The sequence below is a fragment of the Mastomys coucha genome, unplaced genomic scaffold, assembly GCF_008632895.1.
Source record: "Mastomys coucha isolate ucsf_1 unplaced genomic scaffold, UCSF_Mcou_1 pScaffold16, whole genome shotgun sequence".
In the NCBI taxonomy this organism is placed as follows: domain Eukaryota; kingdom Metazoa; phylum Chordata; class Mammalia; order Rodentia; family Muridae; genus Mastomys; species Mastomys coucha.
This window is the reverse complement of record NW_022196898.1, coordinates 5,610,674-5,621,662: the sequence shown is the minus strand read 5'-3', so window position 1 is coordinate 5,621,662 and position 10,989 is coordinate 5,610,674. Positions and strand designations below refer to the sequence as shown.

General features: G+C 42.3%; 1 protein-coding gene across 1 annotated transcript in view; it reads right to left on the bottom strand.

The window, feature by feature from the left end:
* Window positions 1–263: 263 nt before the first annotated feature.
* LOC116094228 (translation initiation factor IF-2-like) overlaps window positions 264–10,989 on the bottom strand; it is a 19,748-nt gene continuing 9,022 nt past the window's right edge. Inside the window, exon 3 of the mRNA XM_031376134.1 lies at window positions 264–390. Coding sequence (XP_031231994.1) covers window positions 375–390 — 16 coding nt within the window. The 3' untranslated portion in view covers window positions 264–374. The remainder of the gene's footprint in view (window positions 391–10,989) is intronic.

The following is a 10,989-nucleotide window of genomic DNA, read 5'->3' as shown; positions in this document are numbered from 1 at the left end:
GAATAGAGGTGGGGGCGGGGGGGAAGAGACAAATCAAGAGGTGAGAGTAAAGACAAGAAAGAAAGCAAGAGCTTGAGAGAGAGAGAGGAGGGGCCAAGCAACCCCTTTTATAGTGGGCTGGGCTACCTTTCTGTTCCCAGGTAACTGTGGGGTGGGGCATACCTGGCTGTAGTCAGGTGACTGTGGGGATGGAGCACAGCTAGAATACCAGGAGCTTGGAGCATTGTCTACGTGATAGATAGCCACAGGATAATAGAGTGAGGGCTCATGGTGTCAGCAGCCTAATGTCTGGGGCGTAGCTGTTCTGTTCCTTGTAGAATTTTCTGCTGGGTCTCCAGAATAAGCCTCGCTCAACCAGAGCACAGACTTGTCTTTCATGATCCAATATGCCTGTAATCCAAATTAAAAAAAAAAAGTCACACAATTCCAGATTACATTACTCATGGACTTGGACTAAAGCATGTTAAAGAAACGTAGTATTGCCAGGCAGTGGTGGTGCACGCCTTTAATCCCAACACTTGGGAGGCAGAGGCAGGAGGATTTCTGAGTTTGAGGCCAGCCTGGTCTACAGAGTGAGTTCCAGGACAGCCAGGGCTATACAGAGAAACACTGTCTCGAAAAAAAAAAAAAAAGAAAAGAAAGAATAAAAGAAATGTAGTATTCTAAAACAATATATATGCTGATTTTGATAATCCTAAATGTGTGCTAATTTCCATTATCTAAATGAAAACTGTATACAAAAGTTTTTGGATATATAAACATAATAGATGCTAATAAAAGAGATAAATTAGTCTATGATTACCTGGACTAGTTAGTAAGAATTTAGTTATATAGATTATATTGAATACAATGTTAATTTAGAAATATTTCTTCTTATTTCAAGAACAAGCACAATCCTGCCCCAGCCTCCTAAGCTACTGGGACTACAGGCATGCGTCACCAAGCCCGGTCTTCTTATTTCAAAAACAGTCTTTGCTTGTCTTATGTATTCATAAATATGTAGGCAGTACCCAAGATGGCCAGAAGAGGGCTTCAGAGTCCCCTGGAACTGGAGTTATAGATGGATATGAACTACCATGTGGGTGTGGCAAACCAAACCTTGACCCTTTGGAAGAGCAGCCAGTGCCCTTAAACACTGAGGCATCCCTCCAGCTTTAAGACTTCTTGCTTTTGCCGGGCAGTGGTGGCACACGCCTTTAATCCCAGCATTTGGGAGGCAGAGGCAGGTGGATTTCTGAGTTCGAGGCCGGCCTGGTCTACAGAGTGAGTTCCAGGCCAGCCAGGGCTACACAGAGAAACTCTGTCTCAAAAAAACCAAAAAAAAAAAAAAAAAAAAAAAAAAAAAAAAAAAAAAAAAAAAAAAAAAAAAAAGACTTCTTGCTTTTGAAAGATATCCTTTAACAGGAAACAAACAAATGAACAAAAACCCTTCCCTTCTCCTCCGCTGATTGTAACAAAATAAATTAGCAGAAAAAAAAAAGAGTCTTTTTTATCACAAAGTGTTCCAAGCAGCACAGAAAGTCTATGTTTCCTATAGGCAAGGGTCAGCGGTCAGAGAGGTGGAGGCAGAGAAAGGATCTTAGAATTTCTCTGCTGCTAATGTTTGTGGTTACAGAGGGATGTTGAGCCAGGCAGACCTTACATCCTGACTAGAGATGATTCTCTGACATGGGCAGCAAGGAGGAGCAGACCTTGAAGGCTCTGTCATGACAGGTGGGAACAGGGCATCTCCAGAAGATTCAGCATGTGTGCGTGAGTAAGAGTAAAGGCCATTGTTTTAAATCTGAAGTTGAATGGAGAACTTAAAACAGTAAGCACCAGAGGAAAGCAAGGGTTAGACTTCAAGTTCTGTGAACCAGGTCTCTCTTATATACTGTGGCAGATCCTATTTTTTCAGCTTCTACCACTACCTGAGGAGCCATTAGGTGACTGCCACTCGGGAAGGGAGAGCCATATGGCCACTAGTAAATTCCCCATTATGGAATAGGTGACCAGAGGCCCATGGGTGTGTGGGAGGCCTAATTGGACTCACTAGGTTAACACTAATTAATTATAGAAGGAGGGTATGAAATTGGGAGGTAAAAGTTGGGAGGCCCTGCAGGAATAAAAATCAGCCATTTGATTTTTCATCTTTCAAGAATTTTCTGTTTAGATTTCTGCCCCATTTTTAGTTGGGTTATTATATTAGTTTTTTGATATCTAGTTTCTTGAGTTTTTTTAAAATATAATTTGGATATTAGTTTTCTATCAATGTGAAGTTGTTAAAAATCTTTTCCCATTATGTAGAGTATTGTTTTGTCCAAATGACAAACAGAATAGAGGCTTTTCAATATCGCGAGGTCCCATTTCTTAATTGTTGATCTTGGTGCCTGTGCTAATGGTGCTCAGTTTAGAAAGTCCTTTTCCTGTGCTGATAAGTTCAAGCCTATGCCCCACTTCCTCTTCTCTCGGGTTCAGTGTATCTGGTTTTATGTTGAGGTCTTTGATTCATCTGGAGTTGAGCTCTGTGCTAGGCAATAAGTATGGATCTATTTGAATGCTTCTACACACAGCTACTTAACCAGCACTGTTTGTCGAAGGCACTTTCTTTTCTCCATTGAATGTTTCTGGCTTATTGATCAAAAATAAGGTAACCATAGGTTTGTGGAATTATGTCTGGGTCTTCAATTTTTGTTCACTGAATAACATGTCGGTTTTTATGCCGAGCCCTGTTTTTATTACTATAGCTTTATGGTGCAGCTTGAAATTGGGGCAATGTGATACCTCCAGGAGTGTTTATTGGTTAGGATTGTTGATTGTTATAGGAATTGCATTGAATTTACAGATTGCTTTTGGTAGGATGGCCATTTTCACCATGCTAACCCTTTTGATCCATGAGCATAGGAGACCTTTCCATCTACTGAGACCTTCTCCAATTTCTTCCCTCAAAGACTTTAGGTTTTTATCATACAAGCCTTCCACTTGCCTGGTTAGTTACTCTAAGATGTTTTATATTATTTGGGGCTATGGTGAAAGGTGTTGTTTCTCTGTTTTCTTTCTTGGTCCCTCTGTCATTTGTATTTAGGGCTACTGATTTTTGTGAGTTAATTTTCTCTCTGTCTACTTTGTTGAGCATGTCTATCAGCTGTAGGAGTTTCTTGGTGAGAGTTTTTAGTATGCAATATCATATCTTCTGCAAGTAAAGATACTTAGATATCTTTGATCTTTACAATCTGTATCCCCTTGATCTTCTTCAGTTGTTTTATTGCTGTAGCTAAGACTTCAAGTACTATACTGAATAAGGGAGGAGAGAGTAGATAATCTTATCTTGTGCCTGATGGTAGTAGAATTGCTTTGAATTTGTCTCCATTTAAATTGTTATTGGCCCTGAGCTTGCAGTAAACTGCCCTGATTGTGTTGAGGTTTGTAATTTGTATCCCTAATCTCTCAAGGGCTTTTATCATGTAGGAGTATTGGATTTTGTCAAAGACCAGTTCTGCATCTATTGAAATGATCATTTTTTTCTTCTTCCAGTTTGTTTATATGGTGGATTGCACTGGTGGATGTTCACATAGTGAACCATCAGGGCATCTCTTGATATAGCCTACTTGATTATGGTGGGTGGCCTATTTGTTATGTTCCTGGATTCAGTTTACAAGTATTTTATTGAGTATTGTTGCATTGATGTTCATGGGGGAAATTGGTCTATAATTCTTTCTTGGGTCTTAGTGTAGTTTGGGTATCCTCATAAAATGAATTTGGCAGTATATCTTCCATTTCTACTTTGTTGAGTTATTAAGGAATATCGACATCAATTCTTCTTTGAAAGTCTGAGAGAATTCTTTACTAAAACTATCTGACCTTGGGCTTTTTTCAGTTGGGAGACTTTTAATGAAAAAAGCTTCTATTTTTACAAGTAATCTATTTAGATTACTTATCTGATCTTGATTTAACTTTGGTAAGTGACACCTATCAAGAAAATTACCCATTTCTTCTAGATTTTCAATTTGGTAGAAGTACAGGTGTTAAAGTATTTCCTTATGATTATCTGTATCTCCCCAAGGTCTGTTGTTATGTCCTCTTTTCAATTCTGATTTTGTTAATTTGTATATTCTCTCTCTCTCTCTCTCTCTCTCCCTCTCTCTCTTTCTCTCTTTCTCTCTCTCTGTGTGTGTGTGTATGTGTTTTCCTTTTAATTTTGCTAAATTGAGAATATTTATTTCTTGTGTTTTTATAGTTGTAGTTAACCTCTTTAGGGTAGAGTTTTCTTTCTAGCACTTTCTGTAGGGCTTGATTTGTAGAGACATATTGCTTGCATTTGGTTTTATGGAATGTCCTATTTTCTCTATCAATGGTGATTGAGAGTTTTTCTGAGTATAGTAATGTGGGCTCTTAGAGTCTGCAGCACATGTGTCCAAGCCCAGAAGGCTTTTAAAGTCTCCATCGAGGAGGAAGGACGGCTGCAGCAAGTGTTCTCTTGCAGAGCTGGGGATGAGCCTAGGGGATTGGATTTGGAAGAGAGGGAGTAATGAAGAGCCTGCTCAGCTGGTGTGTTCACAGGGAATGCCTGCTGGTGTTGGAGGCTGGGGTGATGGGATGGATGCATTGGGGGAAGGAAGCTTACAGGAGATCTTCATGATCCACCAGGCATGGGATCAGAAAGGAAAGGGAGACTAGAGCAGGTACTCTGCTCCAGAGCTGGGATGAGACTGGGGAATTGGATCTGGAGGAACAGGAGAAGTGAACATCAGCAGTGAGCCTACCTGGTTCCCTGGCAGGAGTGGCCTGTGGGCCCATGGGGAGTGCCTGCTGGAGTTCAGGGCTGGGATAAAGCAATGGGAGCAGGGAGGGAGGTTGGGAGAAGACCTCTGGGATCCACAGGAGTTGGCATGGGAAGGGGCATGGGGGTGCTGCTGCAGCATGTGTTCTGCAGAGTGGGGATGACCTGCTACCCCAAGTCCAATCTGGGAATCTGAAATCTCACATGGCTGTTTGGCTTCATCTCCTGCCTCTCCTGCATCCCATCCTTCTACTCTGAATCATGGCAATTCTGCTTTGTCCCTCTCTGCATCCTCACCCACACAACTCTAAGGTTCCTGCCTGGTGCCCAGCCATCGGTCATTGGCATCGAAAACTGACTCAGGACAAGGGCCTTTAGTGCATTCCTGACTGAGTCAAAGCATTAGAACTAACAATCCCCATCAAGTTAGCTCATCTTTTTCCTGCTCCGCCGCTGCGTTTGCCGGGAATCCTGGTGATATTTTCAGTAGCCCCTAACCTTGGCTGGTACAGTCTTGGGTTGTAAATGTTCATGGAAATTTAGAGCATAAAGTTGGCTTATAGCACAAATTAATTAGTTATATATGGGGACAAGGGATTATTTTCCATCTGATTTCATAAATCGTTTCATAGATTTTCATCTGATGTAGCTTATATAATTGTCGTTCTGTTAACCGAATAATGTTCTGGAATCATGAAACAAGGAATGCAGATGTTTTGTTACTGTTGTGAATGCTTCTAAATGAATACAGTTTTAAGTTAAAAGACTTAGTAGCTTTCAGTAATGGTTCTTAGTAATAGTTCTCCTTATTATATATGTGCACACGTAAGTCGTTTCTTCAGACATAAGATCTCCAAAGGTAACAGGAAGTGAATGATCCCTCCCTTAAAAGAACATAATCACACTGCTGAGTAATGTTGTATTTAAAGTATTCATAAAGACAGGGATCTTTTCTCCAAATTGTAGATTCATAGGGGAAATAAAAGAGGGATAATATATGACTTAAAAGAAAAATGACTAAACAAAACATTTCTGATTAGTGAAATAAATCACAACCTAAGTGGGTAAGTCTTAATTCCCCACTGAGACTCATGGGACAGCTCATCACTGCAGATGATTAATTCACTTGCATGACTCGGAAGTTAATTTTTACTCATTACACAGAAATCAGAGATTCTGTTGTACTGGGGTGGTTCATCTCAACATTCTGCCTTTACCCATGTTAGAGAGGGTCACAGTGGCCATACCACCCTGAACGTGCCCAGTCTTGTCTGGTGTCATGAGCTAAGCAGAGTACGGCTTGGTTAGTGTTGGCACTGAGCACTGGATCACAGGGAGCTTTGGAAAAGAAGCCACTAAGGGCTCTGCAAATGGAACACCCCCCAAATGTTTCTTTCTCCTATGCTCTGTTCTTAGCTTGAACCCAGTAGAGATGTGAACAGGGATTTTATTTTTGTTGTTGTTGTTGTTGTTGTTGGATTCTTTTTTCTCCTTACCCACAAAGCAAACTCCTATTTTGATTGATGTCTGTGATGTGGTGTGTGTGTGTGTGTGTGTGTGTGTGTGTGTGTGTGTACACTTTTTTTTTCTCCTCAGTGAAAAGATCGAAAGCTGCCTTCCTGTAAAACAAAGACAAGAAAGCATGGTTCAATATTTGCTTCTGGTGGGATAAGATATTGACTGTGTGTTCAAAGCGAGTGAAGAGGAAATAATTAAAATGTTATTTTAATCATCTCGGATACAGCTCTACCTTTCCCTCTTATTACCTCCCCTCCCCTCACTGCTGAGTACATGGCCTTGTTTTCACTGACTCAGTAAATAAATCTGCAGCCTGTTTTCCCAGAGGGCTGGAACAGCAGCACGCCACGAGAGTCTCCTCTCTAGCTCACCAGCTTCCATTGTGAGTCACTGGGACAATTGTTTCCCAAAGAAACTACACTGACTACACTGAGCAGGTGGTTTATGTCACACACTTACCATAAATTACAGGATAAGAATAATTTAGGGGAAAACCAGTCCCCAGACCCATGCATTCACTTCCACAATAACAGAACTGTCTGAGTGTGCTGTGACTGGGCTCAACCAGAAGAATTTCAGTCCTGCCCTAGAGTGGTGGCTACATATGCTGAGTGATCACATGCAGAGAAACATGCTACATACTGCATACATAGCTATGAGATTAGTTAAGTAAGATACACAGCTCTTCTGGGCATTCTGCAGCCCATGCTCACTCGTCCCATACAAGCAGTCATTATCGTACTGGACAAGGCAGGCTCAGCTCGGATGTCCCAGTGTTCATCTCGCCCCACCTTTCTCTGTCTCTGTCTCTCTAACTCTCTGTCTCTCTCCCTCTCTCCCTCTCTCCCTCTCTGTCTCTCTGTCTCTGTCTCTGTCTCTGTCTGTCTGTCTGTCTGTCTGTCTGTCTGTCTGTCTCTCTCTCTCTCTCTCTCTCTCTCTCTCTCTCTCTCTCTCTCTCTCTCTCTCTCTGTGTGTGTGTGTGTGTGTGTATGTGTGTGTGTGTGCGGGTACCCACACAGGCCAGAAGAAGGTGTTAGATACCCTGAAGCTGGAGTTATAGGTGGTTGCAAGCCTTATGCACAGGGTGCTGGGAAGTGAAGTTAGGTTCACTCTTAAGAGCACTACAGGCTTTTAACCACTAGATCACCTCTTCACTCCCCATAATTTAATTCTTAAATGACTTTTCCTTTTTCTTTGTCTTCTCCCCACCCCAGTCCCCCCTTTTTTGTTGTTTTTTTTCAAGACAGGGTCTCTCTGTGTGGCTGTCTTATGAAGCAATTAGCATTTTTATTAGAGGAGGTTTAGAAATTATAATAAGCCTAAAAAATCCCACTATTATTAAATAATACCATGGTAAATATGTAACTATTTAGTATTTCATGTTCACTTTTATTTTTTCTCATATAAATGCAACATACATCTTATAATTTATCCCCCAAAATATTAAAGTTCTATGTCATTTTTCTGTACATAATTTTATATGAATGAATTATAAAAATTCATGATTACCAAAACATTTTTACTGCATTACACTCTATTAGCAATTTTCCTGAATAATTTGTGTGTAGGCACATCTGCATGTGTGTATGTGTGTATGTGTTCACCCTTGTGGGTGCCTGAGGAGGATGGCAGAGATTTGTGTTGCGTGTCTTTTTCAGTGACTTCTCCACAGTAGCTTTCTGAGACAGGTCTCTTTGACTTAAACTCTGTAGCTCAGGCTTTGAAGCCTCCCATATAGCTAGGATTAGTAGGAACAAAATTTGATGGATACCCAAGCCCATGTTGTTTTCTTACCTATATATAGGGCATGATTTAAAGAAATGGATTCAGAGTATCCTAGATTTCTATCCTAAGAAATTTTTGATGAGTGGCAACATTTGTATTTAAACAACAACAGAGTGTTGGGAGTGGTATACGGGTTTAGAGAAATCAATGTAAACAGCTGGATTGCTTCTCTTTCAGCAACGGGTAATTGCAGTGAAGTCAGTAGGTACAGCAGGGACAAAAAGGTGTGACCACCAGGTGGCAGTAGCACACAGTACAAGGCGGGTGGGACCCTGATCAGTGTCTGTGCTGGGGCAGAAAGTCTTTCTAGCCCAGAGACCTGCTGGGGATAATGGACTGAGGACCCTAGCCCAAAGGGAAAGGGTCATCAGAGAAGGGGATCTGTGGCTTTGGAAGTGCCTGGGCCAGAGAATTATCAAAGACAGCAGTGTTTAGGGGGCTTCATATAATCGCAGACATGCTTTGGATTATTTAGATGTATGTTTATGAGCGGGCCATGATGGTGCATGCCTGTAAATCATAGCACTGGGGATGCCAAGAAAGGAGGAGCCAAGTCCAGGGACAGCCTGAACTACACAGTAAGTTCCAGGTCAGGCTCAACTACATAAGAACTTGAGAAAGAAAAGAAAAGAAAGGAAAAGAAAGGAAAAGAAAAGGAGAACCCAAATAAATGACTAGATTGATAAATAAATAAGAAATATAAGGATATGCCAAGAATAATTTACATCTTGTTACTAATTCCTTTAATGAACAAACATTGAGTGCCTACTATATCCTGTATTCTATGTCAGAAAATGAACTTCAGGATGGAGAAAGAGTCTGCCCTTGATTTGAAGAAATGTATCCAAAAGAGGGCCCTTTGAACATCAGGGTGGATCCTGAAATTTCCACAGGAAGCTATTGATTGTTTCTTTTTGTTTTTTTGTCTATTCTAAAATGTCATCTAACTGCTAATACTTATTTTATAGAAGCAGCGCTAGGCAAACATATTTGCAATGTATTAACCCACTTTTATCTCTGTGATGGAAAGTGTCAACTGTCAACTTGCCAGCATCTGGAATCACCTGGGAGATGGGACTCTGCATATGCTGTGGGACTATGTCTTGGTTGTATGGATTGAGGTGGGAAGACTTCCCTGCTGTGTACAGTGCCTGCCCGCTCCTGAGCCTCGTAGATGGAGAAAGGGGGCTGAGAGGCAGCGAGTGCCCGTCCCTCCCTGGCTCCTCACTGCGGGTGTGATGGAGCAGCTGCACAAAGATCAGTTGGAAACTAATTAAAGATCTTATCTTCAGAGAGGAGATTGATATCTAGACTATAAGAAGGACTGTGAAAATTATACACACCAAAAATGAGTGTCAGCCAAAAAAATGGGAGAATCTAACAGATGCTTCTCAGAAGAAGAAACAGGAACGGTCACCAAACATTCAATCCCCCCCTTATCTGCTTGACACAGGAGACATCACTGGAGAACCACAGCCTCTCCTTTCTTCTTTGCACCCAGGAGCTCACATCTATCATAACAGAAAGCACTGTACACGTTTACATTTCCAATGATTGAAAAGTTCAGGAAATCTTCTAAAGTTCAAGTCTCTTAGCTATGGGGTGTTCATAGCTAAGCACTTTCTTACTCCGAGAGGCAAGAACCAGTGCACAATCACAATCAGAAATCAAAGCAAAAGCAAAATCCAGCAGTGTAAATAGCCCAGTGACCAGGGGCTCGCTTATGATCCTCTGGCTCCGAAGGGCTTGGACATTTCCACTCTCCACCTCTGCCATGCACAGCACACAGCTTGTCTTCCACTTCTCCACCTCTGCCATGCACAGCACACAGCTTGTCTTCCACTTCTCCACCTCTGCCAGGCACAGCACACAGCTTGTCTTCCACTTCTCCACCTCTGCCATGCACAGCACATAGCTTTTCTAGCAGGCTTAGGCCACCTCCACTCTGCACCTGCCACTGTCCTGAATGCTCATCCCATGGTTCTGGGGTCTAACATGCTGGGGCCTCCACTGCAGCTGAGGCTACATATTCACCAATGGCCTCTTTTGGACTCTTCAGGGGTTCCAACCCTGCCACATGATGGCGAGTGTCAGCTCCTCTCTGTGATCCATTCAGTCTTGTGGCCTTCATGATGTTAATGTCAGTACCACGTGGGGCATATCGATTGCCTTGCCCCCACACTTGACTGCATCACAGCTTCTGTAAGCTGACCCTGAGGAAGATGTCAGTTAAATGATGCTGGTCTCTTGTTAATCACAGCTGAATTTTCAGCTGCAGATGACTAGCATTTATTATCTCTGTAAAGCAAAGTCTTCACTTCTAGATTCTTAATTCTAATATATAAAGACAGGGACAAAAAAATGGAACAGAGACAGAAGGAATCATCCAGAGACTGCCCCACCTAGGGATCATCTACAGACACCAAACCCAGATACTATTGCTGACGCCAAGAAGTGCTTGCTGACAGGAGCCTGGTATGGCTGTTCCCTGAGAGGTTCTACCAGCACCTGACCAATGCAGATGCAGATACTCACAGCCAAACATTGGACTGAGCCAATGACAAGGTGCCAGGGGAAAGACTGAAGGAGCTGAAGGGACTTGCAACCCCTTAGGAAAGAACAACAATATCAACTAAAGGACCCCCCAGAGTTCCACGGACTAAACCACCAGAGTACACATGGAGGGAGCCTTGGCTCCAGATACATATGTAGAGGATGGCCTTATCTGACATCAATGGGAGGGGAAGCCCTTTGTCCTGTGGAGGCTTGATGCCCCAATTTAGGGGCATGCTGGAACAGTGTGTGTGGGGGAGAGTGTGGGTGGGTGTGGGAGCACCGTCACAGAGGTAAAAGGGAGGAGGAGAAGGGGGATGGGATGGGGGACTTGTGGAGGGGTAATTGGGAAGGGAGGTTTTTTTTTTTTTTTT